The sequence below is a fragment of the Silurus aristotelis genome (genome assembly GCF_946808225.1).
Source record: "Silurus aristotelis genome assembly, chromosome: 12".
Classification (NCBI taxonomy): domain Eukaryota; kingdom Metazoa; phylum Chordata; class Actinopteri; order Siluriformes; family Siluridae; genus Silurus; species Silurus aristotelis.
This window is the reverse complement of record NC_139585.1, coordinates 13,618,650-13,638,318: the sequence shown is the minus strand read 5'-3', so window position 1 is coordinate 13,638,318 and position 19,669 is coordinate 13,618,650. Positions and strand designations below refer to the sequence as shown.

Sequence of the window (19,669 nt, the reverse complement as noted above, 5' to 3'; positions counted from 1 at the left end):
AATCAAACGTGATCCATTTTTTATTTTCGTAAATGAAAAAGCATTTCTATATTTATTTGGGGTGACAGTTTGGCGGCACAGGAGGCCAGTGCACTCATGTCGTATAATCCAGTTGTCAAAGTCAGTTAACCTCCAGAGCGAGAAATACAAATTCAGAGGCCGAGTTATCAGCACGTTCAGCAGCGGCAGCAGTAACCATGCTTACTATGAGCTTCCCCTTTTCTAATTTACTACAGCTTTTTTTATTTGCTGGACATAAAGCTTGTAGTGTCACATATCCATATCCATAGTCTCAGAATGGTATATGTTCTGTTCGTGAAGGTTTAAGCAAATAAATCAAGCTGTTGAAATAAATGTTCTTGTCAGTTTCCTTATTGAAATTAATTATTACAAAAATCATAGACATAATGAAGCTCTTTGGGGGCTTGTATTACACAGTAGTCCATATGTGGGCTAATAGTGGTGTATAAATGGAAAGTTCCCCCTTGTCCAACCCCTCCTATGGAGACAGCGAGACTACAGCTAGCGTGATTAGTCTTGCGGTGACTGGGTCTTTCTGATGGCCACTTGCATGCTGTAAACAGCTTCTCAGTCTCCCGGATTGTTCAGTCTGCCGCACTGTTTACACGGGGGGCAATTATGTGACGCTTAATTTCATGAAAACAGGGTCGTCTGAAGATAGGCATCACTGAAAGGACCACTGATAGTACTGCATTTGAAGCAGGAGATACGCAGCTCAAAAGTTGTAGATAATACTTCTTTCTGTGGTGTGACCCTCCTGACCTTCCCGATTTAGCAGCCCCGAGGCGCACTCTCACACGATGCGCCTCTGTTTCACCCATTTCTGTTTCACGAAGCACACGCACACCTCATGCTGTCTTAATCGGCCTCCAGACGTGCTTGCTTTCACCTTTTGTAGCGAGAGCACGCAAGGTACAAAGTAGCTGCTTCATAGCATTGTGCTCTCCTCAACCTTCTGCTTACATATCGTGCTTCTGTTTATTGTTCAGTTAAATGCTTTTGCTTTCAAAAGGACTAGCGTTTCTGGCTCAGTATGGTATGAATATGTGAGTATGTGACCTTACTTCCCTTTCTCCTCTCAGACACATCGAAGCTACAGAACCCAAGTCGCAAGCAATCAGTCTCTAGGAGCCTGAAACATCTCTTTCATTCCTCCTCTAAATTTGTCAAAACTCTCAAAAGGTCAGTATACTTTATGTGCTTAAATCAGCACTTATGATGACATGTGTTACTGCCTTCTGTCATTCTGGGTAATCCCTCATGCACTGAGCGTGTGCTCTCGCTCGGGCTCTAGGGGAATCTACATAGCAGCAGTGTTTTATCATAAGGACAGTCTACTGGTGACTAATGAGGATCAGATACCCATCGTGGAGGTGGAGGACTCCTACAGCAATTCCCTCATGCAGGACTTTCTGTGGTTTACCAAGGTATGACAAACACTTCAGCTGACCGCTTTGCCTGAGTAATGGAAGGAGCAGAATGAGTCTAGTTAAGAAATGGCACGTTTTTATAAGCATGGATTATTGCACAATGACAGGCATGGTAAAATATTCTGCGAAGGTTTATTCTATTTTAAACGACCATATTAAAACTAATTAATATGTACTTTTCTATTCTGCTCAGTGATTTATCATGACTGTACAATTCCTTCACTAAATCTGTCAAAGCAAAACCAAGATTCATTGGTAGAGCATTCGGGTTTTCCAGTGACAGTACATATGCTTAACAGCTTTCGTGTATGTGGGAGGATGTCCGATGGCTCAGGCAGAGCATGGCTGTTTCCACCTCGTCTTCGTCCACACTGCAGTCCAGGCAAAAGATGCTGACTGCCGCCGGCCAGCTACAGGTCTGCCAGCCCTCAATTATCCTCTCTAGCATCCAATCAGCCTAATGCAGTTTTGTCTCACAACATAGTAATTGAATTGAGTCTGAAAAGCCACAGTAAGAAATTTGGAACCTTTTTTTTTTGGTTCGTGCACATGTGTAGGTGGCTGTGCAGTTTGTGTGTCCAGCATGTGTGAAATGAGGCAATTATAGCTGCTGCTCCCGAACAATTTGTGTTATTTATTCCAAAGCCACTCGTGATTAAGAGCTGACTCTTACTACACAGTTGTACCCACTCCTTTTGTTAGCATTGTAGACTCATAGAGCACATAAGAGCACTGTTTAGCCAATACAGTAATATTGTAGAGTGCATGCTTTCATAATCACAGCTGTTCATCTTTCCGTCCACACAGAACCTTCTGGGCACGCACAACCTAGGCCGCGTCCACTACGAGCCTATTAAAGACCGCCATGGCAATGTACTGTTAGTGACAGTCAGGGAGACAGACAGCTCATATTCCTTCTTCAATGGCAAGTGGATGCAGGTGTCCAAACTGCAGAGCCAGAGAAAGTCTCTGTCCACACCGGAAGAGCCCTACGCCCTGGACATTCTGCTCATCACGATACAGGTACAACTTGCCTTTTTTCTTAGTAAATGTTAGAAACACTGTGGTTTATCAAATTCCTGCTTTAGCTATTTCTATGGATAAATACTGTTTTTAATGAGTGAGTAAATTGTTATGGACAATTCGTAAACAGGACATTCTGGCGTACCAGCGGCGAAGTCAGCATCGTCTGTCTCCAGGCCTCTATCTGGGCTACTTGAAGCTCAGCAGCTCTGTGGATCAGATCAAGGTCCTGGTCCCACAGCGAACACCCAATATGCTTTGCCATTCCAAGATACGAGACAACTGGAACGTCTCCAGGTTAGCTCTATATTTCAGACATACTTAACACTCATATATGAATTGATATGTTTTATAAAACTGTATATATATTTTAAAATCTTTATTACATTGATCTCTTTTAAACTATATGATTGTAGCCAGCAATTTCTCAGTTACTGACTATTTTTGGGCGTTGACTCTCTACTCCGCTCCCGCAGTCATCCTGCAGTAGTGTTGTTCACGAAGGCGCCAAGTTTCTCGTGTTTGTTTTTCTGCAATGAATCACATAGCTTGAACCCCTCTGATAAACAGCCAATGAACCAATGTCCAAGAAGAATTCAGATTCATCTGCTGAAATGCACAGCATATCTCCAAATCGAGTTGATCAATTGTCTATCTGTGTGGGATTGCAAGGGCAAAATGAAAGCATGGGAATAATGCCTTTTATAACAAACAGAATGTCAAACCCCAAAGGGATGTTGGAAACCACAGAAATAAAACCAAACACAACCAGATTCTTGGCAAAGCATGCAGCTCGAATCTTTCTAATCAATATTTCCATCATATTTTTATCTTCTTTCTCTCTTTCGTTTTTTTTTTTTACGCACAAATAAATGACACATCATACACAGCTTTTGTGTTCCTTTCTTGAGAAAGTTTAGACTGAATCTGCAATCAAAGATTGTGTAGTGTGTGACTTTTCTATGTGCACAATCATGTTGCATAGTGTGGGAAAGTCAGCGTTCAGTGATTTTGTAACTTGTGTAATGCGCACCTGGCGATGCACTAATGCACAAATGCTCAAATCATAAACAATATTAACACCATGTTTTCACAATTCCACATTTTTTGCCTTGTCAATAATACAAATAAATCTAGATAAACATATCTTGTAAGAAACAGACAGATTCAGGTAGTTTGTGATCACACTAATAAATGACCCTCTTAGTAATAAGTGTAATATTACTGCACACTCGAAAGAGACATGTATATGTCTGATGAATAAGTCCAGCTGTAAATGCTATATAACGCAGGTCCAGACAAACAGGTTCCTCATTGGTACGTTGCATAAATGAGGAGTGTGAGTGCCTGTAAAGATGAAATATTGAAATATGTCAAAGCGCTGGCTTGTAGTGGAATGCTCGCCTTCACCACAGGAGCACATACTTTCTTGACGTGGTCATTTTTTATGAGCAAAACAAAACTCCTGTTTGTTTTTGTTCGGTAAAGGAGCTATTTATTTATTTTCATCTCAGGTCATGTTGTTGACCCCGGTAGGTTGGTCCAGACAGGGAGGGCATTATCCTGCCGCTCAGTGTGGTAGTAAAACTAAATTTATTATGGGGCCGGTGCATGGAAGCTAGCGGGAGGCTCACACAGGATGATGCCCACTCATGGCTCGAGGAAAACCTCTGGAGCAAAGAAATCCTTTTTTTTTTTTTCCACCAGCTTAGCCCCTAAACACTTATTTATCATTATAGGCTACACCAAAATGCTCCTTATTACACCATCTGGGGCTTATCAGCCTCTAGCTGTGCTGATGAGACACAAACGTTAGACGAGAAAAGAAGCAGTAGTCCTTTTTTTTTCCTTCCTCAAATGTCAGACATTCCCACTTCTTTGATGCCAAGTGGTTGTATTCTCAGTGTTAAATGCCTTGCATGTTAGTGATTATAAAGATAAGCGCTCTGTTACCCTCTAAGCATCCACATATTCCCATCCAGCTTTTCTATACATTCTATAAAGCATCCTTCCTCATGTGAGTTTGGCATGAACTGTCGCACAAAGGACATTCAGACTGAAAATAATGGGGTGTCTAGTGGTTGGTGGCTCTGCATATCAGGAACTGGTGTGGCTCCTTAACTACTGACATTTTTCTGGAAACTCCGCCGTCATGTAATGGGAGTGTGGAGTGGCACGGCCTATAGTGGGCACCTCAGCAGAATCGGAATTGTCGGTTATGTTTTTTCCATGTGTGTATGTGTATTTATCGAGTGCCGTATCTTCCCACCCAGAGATGAGTGGGAATGGCTGAACACTCTGTCTGGCCCTGAGGAGGTGGAAAGAGCAGATCAGGCGGCAGACTGCAACGCTCCTTTGCTCTTCTGTGAGCTCCAGACAGCCATTAAAAATCTGCTGCGCCAGATCAATCTACCTCTGCATCAGGTACAAAACACATAAAAGATCACCTTTATACTGGTATGTCAATAGTTGAGTACACACCACAGGAACACTTGGTATAATCATGTCAAATTGATGAACTTTATATAACATCCAACATGCCAACATCCATAGTTTAGTTGTAGTGTTTAGAATTTCTTAAAATACCATGTTTATAAATGAAATTACATAACTCGTTAGTTTTAATTCACACAGACTTTCTCTAGGTGAATTCTAATCTGTGAATTTACAACCCTGAGCCTTATAAAAATAAGAAGATACAACCTCAGAAAAACCTTAAAAATCTCATCCAACAACACACTCTTGGAATATTTTTTTTTTCTTACAATTCTGATGTTTTTTTTCCTCTGCTTGCAAGGATTTTTTTGTTAACAGTGTTGGCACATTTGGAATGATGGGTGATTCTTAGAAGACACTGTGTATGAAACAGCTCAGATTCCCATGTTTCCACTCTACCATTTCTAAAAGTATATAACTTAAGGATACTTCACGATTTTTTTTTTTTATCAAATCTCCCTCTACCACATTAGAAGCATGTGTGAGATTACCACCCACAAAAGTCTGTGTCCCCTTACTGAGAAAAGAACATGTTTACTTAGTACAGTCCTATAATGGGAGTTTAATGGTATGTGTCTACATCCAAGTTCAGCACCCAGCATGCTGTTCATGCCGCTGAAGATCACAATGTACTTATGCAAATAAGTGTAGTCACCACATTGCATTTAACCAACCAAGGTTACATTTATGTCCGTAATAAATGTGAGGAACTATAATTGACCATAATAAAAGCCATAAATTAATGTTTTGAATAAATTAATTTTTGGAAAGTTCAACAAGGGATATTAAAAACGTGTAACATCTTTTCATGAAACCGGAAAAATTAGAAAAACATTGCAGACTTTTTACTGCAGTTACACAACTATTGAGTAACACATAAACACAAGTTCTTTCCTATGAAGAATGACTAATTATGCAGATTTAGATCTTAATGAACAAATACTTGTGAATAATGTATGAACACATTCTACAGAACATATGTTTCTGAAAACTGTTTATTGCCCTTAGATGTCCATTATCAGTGAGTAATCAGTAAACATCCTTCTGTGTTCTTTTCTTGGTACAGACTGATGTGTTAAAATTTCCTGTCTGTGATAATCAAGCATAAACTCCAAAAGTGGTAAATAGAGATTAGACTGAAAAACACTGCAGTTTTCATGTGAAAGCTAACATCTAGACATTGAAATGAATCGTCTAGACTATACTCAGGATGTAGACAGTATAGAAGAGTAATAAATGTATATGTAACTTGTTCAAACATTACATGTTAAATATAAAAATATAGAAATATCTTGGAAACATTTTTAAATTGTACTTCTCTTTGCAGCAATTGTGTTAAATTTGACTCATCCTTCAACTGTACCCATGTTTATTAAAAAGCATTGCCTCTGATTGTTGTTGGCAGCTAAGCTGAAATGGCCTGCCATTGTTTTATTTAAACTGAAAACTGTGTGTTTTTGTGTGTGTCTATTTCTTGCACAGGCTAAGCACTTCCGTCTCTACACACAGGAGGTGCTCGAGTTGGGTCACAATGTGTCCTTTCTTTTGCTGCTGCCTGCCTCAGACGCTGTGTGCACGGCCCCGGGCCAGACCAATCCCTACACACCCCACTCGGGCTTCCTCAACCTCCCTCTTCAAATGTTTGAGCTTGGTACACTGGCTTCTGTTTCAAGCTCTACAATATTAGCTCAGTTGGCCTTATAAAATCCACAGATTCCTTTCTCCCCTCAGCCCCCCCCTCCCCTCTAGGTCCAATCACACTCCCAGCGGAGCCTCACTAAATCACACAGACCCACAAATACACACGCCAGCAGGGGAGCAGTCTGCTTTGCGGCTAGCCAAATACCCCATTCCACCCCAGACTGGGTAAAAATGAAAAAAGGTTAAACAAGTAATCGATATTGTAATTGAACCAGATCTGTGCAAACACCACTAAATCATTTTTATTTTAATCATCCTGTGAAATTTGTGTGAAGAAGCAAATCTTGTTGATGTGCAAAGCCATGCTTGTAATTTAGAATGCTCACTTACTTGTTTGACTGATGGATTCATGTTATTTGGGCAGTTTGGAACTGTCTTATTTGAAATATGATCCTGTGGAGCAAATTATATTGATATACATGTACAAACTGAGCAAAAAGAATTCCATTAAAGGCGAGACTTTTCAAAGAATTGTCAATTTTCTTAGTACATTAATTATAGCCTTGCAATGTACTTAAGTCTTAACCCAAAAAAAAATCATTAAGAATTTTTTTACAGCATTAAACTGACTATATAAACTGAGATTTCTAATGTAGATGGTTATTAGATTATTATTATTATTATTATTATAATTATTATTATTATTATGTAACACAGCATTACTGAATGACTATTCTTTCTTCTCTCTCCATGTCTCTGTGTTCAGTTCACTTCTGTGCATATAAGGAAAAGTTTATAAGCCTGTACTGCCGCCTGTCCTCTGTGCTTGACCTGGACGCCTTGATAACCCAACAGGCTTTGAGAGAGGCCATTACAGATTCTGAACTGTCTATTGCTAAACAACGACACCAACATATACTCGACTATATTCAGGTATTAATACTGCACGCTGTGCTTCCCCACATTTGGTGTACACAGTGTCTTTTTTTGCACTTTCATTTCATCATTTTATCACACATCCATGACTCCAACACTAACAGTAAGATATGACGAAGTGTAATTTGTTGCAAAGTGGTGATGGCTGTTCCACATATTCCCAGACACACCGAAGTGTTCGAAATGCCAAACTACAAAAACAACTTAACCTAATAATCCAATTAGAATAGTTTATTGATGTTGTAAAGTATAACTACTAGACATATAAACTGTAAAATGGCTTGTTTTTCTTGTGTAGAAATTTCAATACGAGCTTAACAGAGTCTCACTACAGGACTTGAAAGAGAGCTGTCTTCTGTTCAGTGCACTGGGCTGAAATAATCCCTCTTCGCCACCACGGTCTGGACTATTAATTGAGATTGACCACAAAACCACAAGAGTGTTTGTGTGATGTCGGATCCAAGAGGCTGTGGAAAAAAGTGGCACACTGACCGCAGATTACACACTGCCTGAGAGCGGTGAAGGGAGAGAAAGTATACCAATCAATGCGAGGAACTGCGTGGCCTGTATGAGGCTACGCAATGTGGCACCAATTAGCATAAACATTTTAATGTTCCACAGAGGAGCATGCGAGAAAAAAAGGGCCACATCTGTCAAAATGGCACATTAGCGCAAAGCAGCAAAGCACTTAAGGTTTTGCTCTGGTATGAGAGATGGATTTTTCCACTGTCAGGTCCTGTCAAGGAGCTAATACAGACTGACCACAAAAACATGCACTTTATATATTTGAGCCATATCATGTCATTCACCAAGGAAGATTCCGTGACATTTCTTTGCTTAAGTGGGAACCTCGATCTCTTAATTTCCCAGGCTGATTATTTTACTTAAGATTGGTTCAGTGTGCCATCAACTACATCATGAAAAAGTGTGATTGACCACCATAGCTTTTAAAACTCTTGTGATGCCTTCTTAATTTGTGGAAGCTTTTGCAATCTCTGAATCATTTCCATTCAGCAAAAAGTTCATTATAGTTCACGACTCTTTGGAAATCATATTGAGTTGAGTTATGAATAGAAAAACAGATCCACAAAATACAGTATCCTTATTTCATAATGCAGGAAAATGAATACACTTATGTGGACTACATGGTTCTTTGAGTGCTTTCCCCTTATTTGCTGTAGTATCACCAAGCCAACATCAAAATGAACAATGATTTGTTGAATTGAGCTCTCTCACACAATTGAAAGCAGCCCCTTCCATTTTACTTCACTTGTCGTATTCTAGTTCCTCCTTTTGTCATTAGAGCACCAGCATACTTTCCAAAGCAGTCATTCTCTGGTGTCAGACCTCATTCCCATAAGTTGAATCTCACATGACATTTTCAAGGAGAAGCTCAAATTGCATTTTTTAAAATCTCCCCAGACTTTTTTTTCTCTACATTTCCCTTACTATTCTAAAATGAGCTCCTTGTAAATACAATTGCATAGTAAGTTTCAAGAATGGAAAATATGAAAGTGGGAATAGAGGAGATTCACTATGTGCAAGTCAACAGCTCTGATTGAAAACACATTTTGCTTCTCACTTTATTTAACCAATGACTGAGGTTTATTCAAATTTAAAGATTCACTTTGTGAAACTAAGGCACAGAAATTTTATATCTTAAAAAAAAAAGACTTGAGAGCATGACATTTGTATTACTTATTTGATTTTATTGTATTATGTATGTGCCAATAACTATATATCACTACTTTTTAACAAAAATGAGATTAAATTAGATTATCTGCTTTGATGTTATTGACGATAAAATAAATATTTATAGCTTCAATATTATTTAATTAAAACTTAATTTATATAGCACACAACAACTACCAGGTAGAACCTAAGTGCTGAACAAAGTGCAAAATGCAATGTGCAAATTATATTAATAAAATTTGAGATAACATAAAAGTAATAAAATATAGCAATATCATAAAAATAAATAGTAGGAACTAAAACAGGAGAATTATTAAAAAATTTAATTATTAAACAGTACAAATTGATAGAAACATTAAGATGCAGAAGAATAAGCACACTCTCTACTACAAAATAAGGGCTTTGGTGAATAAATATGTCTTTAGTTTAGCTTTGAAGGTAAAGAATTCTCTTTCAGAGGTAAAAATCAGGAGGGAGGGATTTTCAATGCTTAGGAGCTGCAACTGAGAAAGTGCGGTCACCCAACAATTTATATCTTCTTCTAGGCACTTGTGAATCTGGTTTTAAAGGAACATATAATTGGATGTCATCAGCGTAGAAGTGAAATGAGATATTGTATTTTTAAATTATATTACCCAGAGGTAGCATATATAGGAAGAACAACACCGGGCCAAGTAACAATCCCTTTGGTACACCATAGAGTTAAGGGACGCTCATGGATGAGATGTCACCCCGTCTCACGGAAAAACTTCTGTTTGACATGTAAGATGTGCACCAATCAAGCACTGTACCCTGAATTTTAACCAGCTTCTTTAGCCTTGTCCTCTTTAGAGGACAAACAACTGGGCAGCCAGTATATTTGGCTAGCATTATATCGTTGTGAATCTTTAATAGGGCAAGACTCTATGACGTGTTCTAAGACCAGATTGAAATTACTCCAGAATTAAATTTTCATAAAAAAAAAGAAATTGTTGTAATTGCTCAAATACAAGCTTCTCTAGTATTTTAGAGAGGAACAGTAAGTGTGAAAAAATGTTCTAAAATTTGCTTAAACAGAAGGTCAAGATGTTTTTTTTAAGAGAGGAGTGAAAACAGCATGTTTAAAAGCATCTGGCACATACCCCAACCTAAGGCAATCATTAAAAAATTTCTTGATATTTTAGATCCCAGGTTATAGTTTATGGTCAGATTATAGACTCTTATAGTTCTTAGGTAATGTCATGGCATTGATTTTTTTTTTTTTGTTGCAACTTGCCATTTTAATCTGGTTTTATTGCACCACATATCAACTCTAGACAGCTTAGACTTAGAAAACTAAGTAAATGTGTAGGTAAGAAAAGCATCGTTCTAAATAATGTTTCTTTTAGAGTCAGTTATTCTAGTGAAATAAACCGTAAACTGGAAGCTCATTAATTGAATTCTCTGTTTTAACTCTGGTATTATTAATGTGTTGTTTTACAGCAAATGGATGAGATGTGGCGAGATATCCGCTGGATCACTGATGCCCTGCAGTATGCCCGCTATAAACAGCCTCTGGGCGGTGTGCCTGTCACATGGCTGGTGGATGCCAGCTTAGAACTTGTAACACAGAAGTACGACTCAATCTCCTCCAATGCAGACTACTTGCCTACCCCCTCTCCCTCACCTGAGTTAAGAAGAAAGGCTACAGATGGTAAAATATGTTTGTTATCATCATGGTGGTGTTTACTAATGCAGGCATTTTAATAATGACATGTATCACTAGAGAATTTATGCAAATTAAGGTGGGTTGAACTGATGGGCTCTAATAAGAATGAATAGCAGATAAAAATGCAAACATCAAATCTCAAACATTACAAATGTAAAAAAGAATTGCACTTTCTATAAGCTCAGTGAAAATAAATTGACGTTGCTATGCTATTATAGTGACTACTTCCTTTTTTAGGTGGGCTTTCAGTTTCCACATGCTCATATTATTAATGACATACCAAGCCACTGGCACATTTTTTAATATCATAAAACATTAGAATGCACTATGATATAAATAAGCACAACATTTTAGGTGATTTATTTATATTTGTATTTTTGTTAATTGTAAACTCTTTCCTTCTGTTTCTGTTTTTTTTTTTTTTTCTCAAACGGACACATACATTTGAGACTTTCTGATTTATCTGTTACATTGTTTTTTTCATTTCAGACTTCCAGGCAGCCTCAGATGAAGAAGGCTGCTCTGAAGTCTTTCTTCCTACAGACAGTGACTATGATTCGAGTGACGCACTGAGCCCAAGAGATCTGGACCTGGTTTATTCTTCAGCCCAGGATCTATCCCATCAGGCTGTGCACACACTGAGCGGCAGCGCCCCTGATGTCCTGCAGATGCACGATCTCAAACCCAGCGCCTGCTCTAAGCCGATGCTGGAGACTGAATCCTTTACTAAAGACCTGGAGGAGCTGTCCTTGTCCTCTTACTCTAGCAGATCGTCAGAAAAAATGTCTCGTTACAAACGCAAGCTGCTGTCTAGGAGCCAGCCACAGAGGACCTGCTTCAGCGGAACCCATCGCTGGCTGAGGGTCCAGAGTGAGAACCAGACACCTTCACTTTCAGAAGGGGTGTACACTCGGCAGAGCGAGCTGGACCTGCCTCTAGAGCTCCCTGTCTCTTTCACACACTCCTCTTACAGCATGGATGATTGGAAGTCCAGTAACAGGGAGAGTAAACCCACAGTGCGTAGGATCTTTGTGGAGTCTTGCAGTGAGACCTCCCCAAGCAGCGATGGTGCTCGGTGGCCAGATAAAAAGGACGAGGCGCAAGGAGGAGCTACAGGAGTAGTGACAGCAGTTCAGGAAGTGGACTCAGATGACCAAACCAATGAGCTGGTTTCTGAAATACTCAGCAGCACTCTCTAGAACCATCATGTATTATTGGAAAAGCCTACACACCCCTTTTAGAACGGCAAAAAAGGAGCCAAGATAAATCATTTCATCAGTTTTGTTGTACACCATTTAAGTCATTTTGGTTAAGAGCATAGTGCCATGTCTTGATTTGGCAATATTCTCTCACTCTTTTTTTAAAACCATCAGATTGTAGGAACATCTCCACTGCACAGCTTACTTTAGGTCACCCCAGAGATTTTCAATTAGATTACGGTCTTCTTTATGCCATTGTCATACCGAAAGTTTAAATGCTGTCATCTTCAGCTTAATAGCAAACAAGTTTTACACTAAAATCAGCTGGTATTTGTAGATATTTATTTTAAAAATACAGAACTGGCTGAATATAAACAGCCTTAAAGCATGATGCTGTCACTGCCATGCTGTATTGTGGATACGGTGGGGTTTTTTTTGGAATGTTTTGGACCAATCATACCTTTTTAGAATTAGAAATTATGATACCCTTTGGGATTGCGCTTTACATTAACATTTATGGCAGCTTGCAGACACCTTTACCCAGAGTGATATACAGACTCATTTATACAACTAAGCAGTTAAGGGTTAAGGGTCTTGCTCAAAGGCCCAGCAGTGGCAGCTTGGTGGTGCTGGGATTTGAACTCACAACCTATTTCTGTAGCTCCGTTACTGTTGCTGTAGGTCTCTTGGCAGCCTCCCTGGTAAGTTTTTATCTTATCCTTTTATGCATTTTAAAGGGACAGCCTGTTCTTGGTTATGTCACCATGGTGTTTTATTTTCTCTATTTGTTGATGATGGCTTTTACAGTGTTCCATGGTACATATAATGTATTGGAAATTCTCGTAAATTACTTTTGAACACAAGCTTGAATGCAGTTGGGTCAATCTGAACACAGGAACATACCCATTTATAAAAGGGTTTAAACACTTATGAAACTAGGTTATTTAACCGTTTTTTTTTTTTTTTTTTTTTTTTTTTTTTCATATTCCCCTAAATATTTGATAATTGTTTTGGTAACTTAATACATTTTAATTTTACACTGAAGGTGGAAAAAGTTCTGATGATTTTATTTAGTTAAATTTTTTTACATTACAAAATTGTTTCAATTTATTAGGGGGTGTGTAGACCTTTTATATCGATTGTATGTCATGTTGATGAGTTTTGTCATATCGCCACCAGACAGCCTCTAAGTGAATACAGTTATAGAATGCAGACTCTCAGTGTTGTAGTATGTGGAAAATCCATTAATAGAATGTGCAGAAAGAAAGAAATAAGTTGCTGGTCAACTCTGTAGAACTCATAAACTGTGGCTATGACTGTTAATATACTTACTATAAATGCAACATGAAATAAAGTGCTGCTTTAACCTCTGAACTTGAAAATGCCTCTGCAGAGACAGATAGGACAGGTGAAAAGTAGTTCCCCAAAACTTTAGAATCGGCTTTCACATTCAGTTCTTACATGTGAGAGATAAATGTCTGCCTGTGAGTTAATCCGATGTCAGTCTGCTTCACCTGATAAATCATTAGTGGCAGATATATTTAAAGAATAATTTTTCATGATCTGATGGTGCTGAAAAAAAAAAAAAAAAACAGTTCACCTTGTAAAATCTGCCTTCCAGACACCTATAAGCCATTTTAAATAACAAGGCTCTGAATCTGATAGTAAACTATCCAATCACCTTCTATTAGGAATTTTAAATCACTTGCTCTAGAAGCTGTGAAATGGTTTTTGGAAGCTTTTGACTTGTCCACTTTATCTCAGAAGCTAAATGTAATAAACAGGCAGATGTCCTTCATAAACATATTTCTTGACTTGCATTCTGTTTACCTCTTCTGAATGATTTGTGATGTACGTTTGCTATAATTCTAAGTGTCAACTTTTTTTTTTCTTTTTTTTTTGGCTGATCGCTATCTTGCTGGCATTAAAAAACTAATCAAAACCACTCATGTTTTATGAACAGGCACATAAAAAGTGCACTTTAGAGACCTGTTTACATCCTTTGTGCAGCAAAATGCAGGGATTATTGACATTTCTGTTCTGTTGGCCCTGTAAAAAAAAAAAAAAAAATGGAAAAAAAAGTTACTCATAATTGTTTTGGTATCTCATAATTTTGTTTTTATTTTTGGTACTGGACATTTGTACCATTTTCTATGAAGGGTATGCACCACTTTTTGAATAGCTGTATTAAAGTAAGATTAGTATTGAAGATTAAAGTAAAACTTTAAGGATTATTTAGATTTTTTAGTGTTTTCAAAGCTACAGAGATTTGAAGTGTATGAAGAATAATATCCTTAAAAAAGAAAAAAACTAAACAAAAAATGCTGCCTGTGGATTCAGTACTGCACTGATAGTGGGGTTGTATTCATTCAGCCACAATATATCTCTCTGTACATGTATAATGGCGAATTCAATACAGTTTCACTTTATTAATAGTATGTAGAATATACTGGATGTTTAATACTGGGGTATTTGAAGACAAAGCGGTTGTCAGGGCGAAAATGACAGTACAGGCAGCTTAATGTGAGCAACATTGTGAATTTGTCTGTTGCACTGTTATGACCTGTCGATGTTACAGTGTATTAAAAAATATGTATTTGCACCGTTGTTTCCTCAGAAAGAAAAGTTTCTACTGCACTTGTGTCCTCTTAAAGATAATAAAACTGTTTCATCATCCCAATTTCTGTACAGTGATGTCGGTTGAACTAATGATGAAATGCACTACTTAATTGTGTGTGTGTGTGTGTGTGTGTGTGTGTGTGTGTGTGTGTGTGTGTGTGTGTGTGTGTGTGTGTGTGTGTATTTACATTATGTGTTCTGCCTGTTCCCTAATAAGTAAAGAAATCACTGCAATTACTTTTGTTAAAAACAATCGTTATTCCAGATAAGGTTAAATGATATAACTTTGTCATGATACCTTTATACTGTGCACACAGCAAGCCAAAAGCATTTGAGAGCAGCGTATCTGTATATTTTTGAATTATGCATTTATTGATCCAGATAATATATTTGTGTATCATATTTTTGACAGTTGTTGTCTATTACTCCTGTTTTAGTTGTTGCCTATTAGCTTTTGCAATGCCCCTGAATCTGACCGTGTGGTAGTTTATGAACAGAAATAAATCATCAATGCATTGTAGATATGCTGTGTGTCTGAAATCACTTAAACAAAAAAGATATTTCTTATAACTTTACTTTTCATTGAAGTAGTTTTCTTGACAGGATTATGAATGTTTGTACCTCTAAATGTGTAATGTTCTAATCGAAAATATAAATAAACTGGACATTTTTTAATGATTTTTGTTGTAATATTTCTGGTGTGAGTTGATCTAAATTGATCTAAATTGGGATGGTGTGATGAATCTATTCCTGTTGGACTCAGTGATATCAGATGGAAAAATATCCTGAGTGTCCGAACCAAATAAAAAAAGGGAAAGAGGTCATGAGGGAGAGAGAGAGTTTGTGTATATGTTTGCATTTAAAACTGAAGTGACCTTAAGCCAGCTACAGTGAAACTATACCTCGTAAATCGAGCGTTCAAATTGGTCTCCTGTTAGATCATCAAAGGTCTTGGTGAGGAATTAAACAAAAACAAATTACATTTTTATCTAGCTGGATCATGAAAGAATCAGGAATATTTGTGCCTCGACCTGGGAGGGCCTTTTGATCCACCGGTAAGATTGAGTGCACTGAACACTTTCCATTGTGTGTGCAAGACCACTGATGTTCATTGCGACTTTTTTTTGATATTTTTATTTACAGGTAAAGTGGCCTGCTAATGAAATAAATAAAAAGGAACAGAAGTGCTGAATATGATGTATGCATCTAGAATTAATCATTGATCCTTATCAGAAACAGCTATTATTTGACAATTTAAAGGCCCTTCCTATAGCTACCTTCGGAAATGATCTAAAAAGTATAGTTCTTAACTGTAAAAAAAAAAAAAAATAGAATTAGAAATGAATTAGAATTAATACGGCTTCTAATTGAATTACAGAGTGCGCTAACTTAAAAAAAAAGATGCTTATTGGTGTAAAATGATTTGCACAATCAACTTGTTTAATATGTCTGTCAATTGTTGAATTTTTCTGTCTTGCTCAGAGCAGTTTCAAACTATTTTTGCAGTATTTGCCTCAGGGAGGGAGAGAGAGTGGGAGGGAGGGGGGCACCAATCCCCCTGTCACTACAGTTGGTTGGCACTCTTATCTCGGAAACATAATTTCACCCCATTTCCTTTGTCTCGAGTAAGACCTCACATCCTACTGGCGCCGGACGTATATTGTCACAGTATTAGGCCAGAAAATTGCTCCAAGGTCAATTTAGACATTAAAGGGGAATACAGGAATATCGGAAACATCCACCCACAGGAGTTCCCAAACACAGTGCCTTTTTAACCCTGCATGCCCTCATGGGCTGTTGCTTCCATTGCTGCTCAGTGCTGTTGAGTTATAAAGTTGATTAAAGAGCTCTAAATCGTTTTAATGTAAAAATCAGTTGATTCAGAGAGTTGTAACAAATCATGATATAATACTGTAAAATCGGTTTCGGTGCCTCAGGTGTTAAAATGTGAATTAATGAATGTATGACAGACTGCTAATATGCTGGTAAGGAAAAACCAGGTTTGATCAAGACACTCAAAGTCTTTTTCAAGGTGTGACATTCAGACAGGTTGGAATAGCGATGTGCGCATGCACCCTCCCCGCCATCCCACCTCGACTCCATAATCCCCTCCACCCCTCCCTCTGCGAGAAGGAGGCGCCGGGGGAGCCCTGGCAAAACCCCCGGCATTCACACTGGGCTATTTTTTTTTTTTTGCGTTACATCACAAACGGCGAGCATAAATCGGACGAGCCATGGCGACTCTCAGTTGGGAGCTGGACGACACGACGCGAGGAAGCATCATGCGGACACAGGGCGGCGCGGAGACACGCGGACGCAGCAACCAGGAGCCGAGCGCCGTGCGCGCGCCGTGTGACAAAGCCACGCGCTTACCACTGCACTGGCGCCTGGCGTGACCTTCAACTAGGCGACTTGTGGATGCGCACTTCTCACGTGCACTACTGCGAAATCGACTCATCGTCGTGTGGAGCGGCCTGTTCAGGCGACCGAAAGTTTTCAAGCAGAACACTGTTTAATAGTGGCGTTTTTTTTTTATTAATTTATTTTTTTGGCCGGATCACTTTTTTTTGACGCTTTGCACGCGTGGACGTTTTCTTTCGATTTCTTTCTCTCCCTCTCCTTCTCTCTTCTCCAGGATTTAACACGTGAGATTTCCTCGCGCGCCAGATCACATGGATAACATGGATAACGTGCCTCACTTTCTGGTCATGTGCGTGCTATTTTTCGCGCTCGGCTTCCGGATAGATGGCGGCTCGTGTCAGCACCACACATCAATGCACTACCTCCTGCGTCCTATCCCTAGTGACAGCTTACCTGTGAAGAATGTGGTGGAAGACCCCGATCCCACGCTCGACCCCAAAGAGCGCGATCTGAATGAGACGGAGCTGCACGGGATGCTGGGAGCGCACTTCGACGCGCGCTTCATGTCCATCGTGTCGCCCGAGGAGAAGCGAGAGGACCCGGGTATGGACTCTGAAGGGACCAGGCAGCAATTTCTGCAGCGTCCCATGCCCAAGGAGTTCCGCGCGTTGGACTTCGACACGGCGCACGACGCCAAGAAACATAACAAGAAGCTGCGCAGGCGCCTCCAGCTGTGGCTCTGGTCGTACGCGTTTTGCCCGGTGGTGTACGCGTGGCAGGACTTGGGCATCCGTTTCTGGCCGCGCTACATCAAAGTGAGCAACTGCTTGACTAAGCGCTCGTGTTCAGTGCCCGAGGGCATGATGTGTAAACCTTCCAAGGCTGTGCGCTACACGCTGCTGCGCTGGCACTGCAAGTCCCGGAGCATAACCAAGTGCAAATGGATCTACGTGCAGTACCCAGTCATTTCCGAGTGCAAGTGCTCCTGTCCGAACTGAACCCGAACTCACCCCTGAGGGTTACCCTGTCTCCCACGCACTGCCCGAAGTGTACGAATGTCTCTGCTATGTATATGTGGTGTTATTTTAACGTGTTTTTTGTTTTTGTTTATACCTTGTAAAAGAGGTCAGTATTTACTTATATCCAGCGTCTACTGTATTTGTTGAGCATACTCTGGGTTAATGTATTTATGTGGAGAAAATTTCGCGCTGCGAAAAATTAAAGGAAGTTTTTACTGAAGGAAATTTAAGCTTTTTTTTTTTTTTCCATTATTCGGAAAAAATATCTACGTTTTTTATAGACCTCAGATAACGTCTGGATTACGGTGTAATTGTTACAGCTTGATTGTTACAGCTGTGAATATTAAAGTTGCAATAGATTAATCATAAATCTGTAAATTAAGAGAAACACCTATTTATTCTTTATTTCCATGTAGTCCAAAGTCATTTGAAATAAAACCACTTAAACTGCATTTTTGTTTTTTTTTTCCTTTTCTTTGTAACCTTGTTCTTTTCTGCAACATCTTTTGTGCCTTTTAGCCTTTATGTGATAGCTAATAAGACCCTATTTTATTTACCCTGTTTGAACTATTATGTCAAAACCCTTGAGAAAGTGACATATGTATAGGTGTTAGGATTTAATTCTTAGGGCTAAGAAAGAGTGGATCAGTGACTTCAGCTTTTTTTCTCCTCCCTACAGACGCCATCCATCCTCAGACAGTCTGAAGGGTCTTTGTAAAAGGATTAAAAGTTAAAGACCTTCATTTTCAGATTCTTTCATTTAATCTGTGTGGCGCCTGAAACACATAGTGGATGAATGATCACATGTAAAAACATTCTTGCTGTCTGCAGCCTAAAGTCTATTGGCATGAAAAGAACAACTTGACCCTGGTGAAGAATGAAAACACTAAAGTTTTCGTTCTGTATCGATTAAATGTAAAGCTTCTTAAAGGACGAGTGGAAAGAAGGCTGCCATGGTGCCTGTACAACTCCGAACTATTTAAAAGCAATTTTCAATGAGTAGGGATTAGTATAAAAGAAATGTAAGACCTAAAAATAACATTAGACTAATGATAAGCTTATTTTTCCCCATGCATACAGTTTGAGAAGTGATGAAACTATACTGTTGAGTGATTTGTTGCAAGTTTGACATATTGATAGTCGTCTGAGAGGGTAGTCATAACATGCTCGGGACTATGTTACATGGCCTAGTGTGCTTGTAGATGTTTGGCAGTTTTCAAAACAGACTTTAAATTTCCCCCATGCAGAGTGAGAAACACTGCCCCTCTTTGTGTACATGATGCCAAAAAAAAAAAAAAAAAAAAGGCTAATGTGGACTGGCTTCATGGGTTACAAACATATTTAGGTGTATTTAGGATCATAAACAATGTGTGTGTGTGTGTGTGTGTATATATATATATATATATATATATATATATATATATATATATATATATATATATATATACACACACATTTTATTAATCACCAAAAGTATGTTGGCTCTCATCTGTTTTGCACAGAAGATTGTGCTTGCTATAATATATTTTCTTCATTACTTACTGC

The 19,669-nt window shown here is 38.8% G+C and overlaps 2 protein-coding genes across 6 annotated transcripts in view; both read left to right on the top strand.

The window, feature by feature from the left end:
- The window catches only part of ankfn1a (ankyrin repeat and fibronectin type III domain containing 1a), a 75,680-nt gene extending 60,258 nt beyond the window's left edge, over positions 1-15,422 (top strand). For 4 of the 5 annotated variants that reach the window (XM_083556121.1, XM_083556120.1, XM_083556124.1 and 1 more), the window contains exons 15-24: positions 1,104-1,203; positions 1,316-1,448; positions 1,751-1,867; positions 2,259-2,474; positions 2,605-2,771; positions 4,748-4,898; positions 6,453-6,621; positions 7,378-7,544; positions 10,701-10,911; positions 11,416-15,422. In XM_083556121.1, coding sequence (XP_083412247.1) covers positions 1,104-1,203; positions 1,316-1,448; positions 1,751-1,867; positions 2,259-2,474; positions 2,605-2,771; positions 4,748-4,898; positions 6,453-6,621; positions 7,378-7,544; positions 10,701-10,911; positions 11,416-12,125 — 2,141 coding nt within the window. In that variant the 3' untranslated portion in view covers positions 12,126-15,422. The remainder of the gene's footprint in view (positions 1-1,103; positions 1,204-1,315; positions 1,449-1,750; positions 1,868-2,258; positions 2,475-2,604; positions 2,772-4,747; positions 4,899-6,452; positions 6,622-7,377; positions 7,545-10,700; positions 10,912-11,415) is intronic. The other variant, XM_083556122.1, reaches the window with a different exon arrangement.
- Positions 15,423-16,821: 1,399 nt separating this feature from the next.
- Positions 16,822-19,503, top strand: nog3 (noggin 3). The gene has a single exon (XM_083556165.1). It carries the CDS (start codon positions 17,417-17,419, stop codon positions 18,101-18,103), a length of 687 nt encoding a protein of 228 aa, XP_083412291.1. The 5' UTR covers positions 16,822-17,416; the 3' UTR covers positions 18,104-19,503.
- Positions 19,504-19,669: the final 166 nt, after the last annotated feature.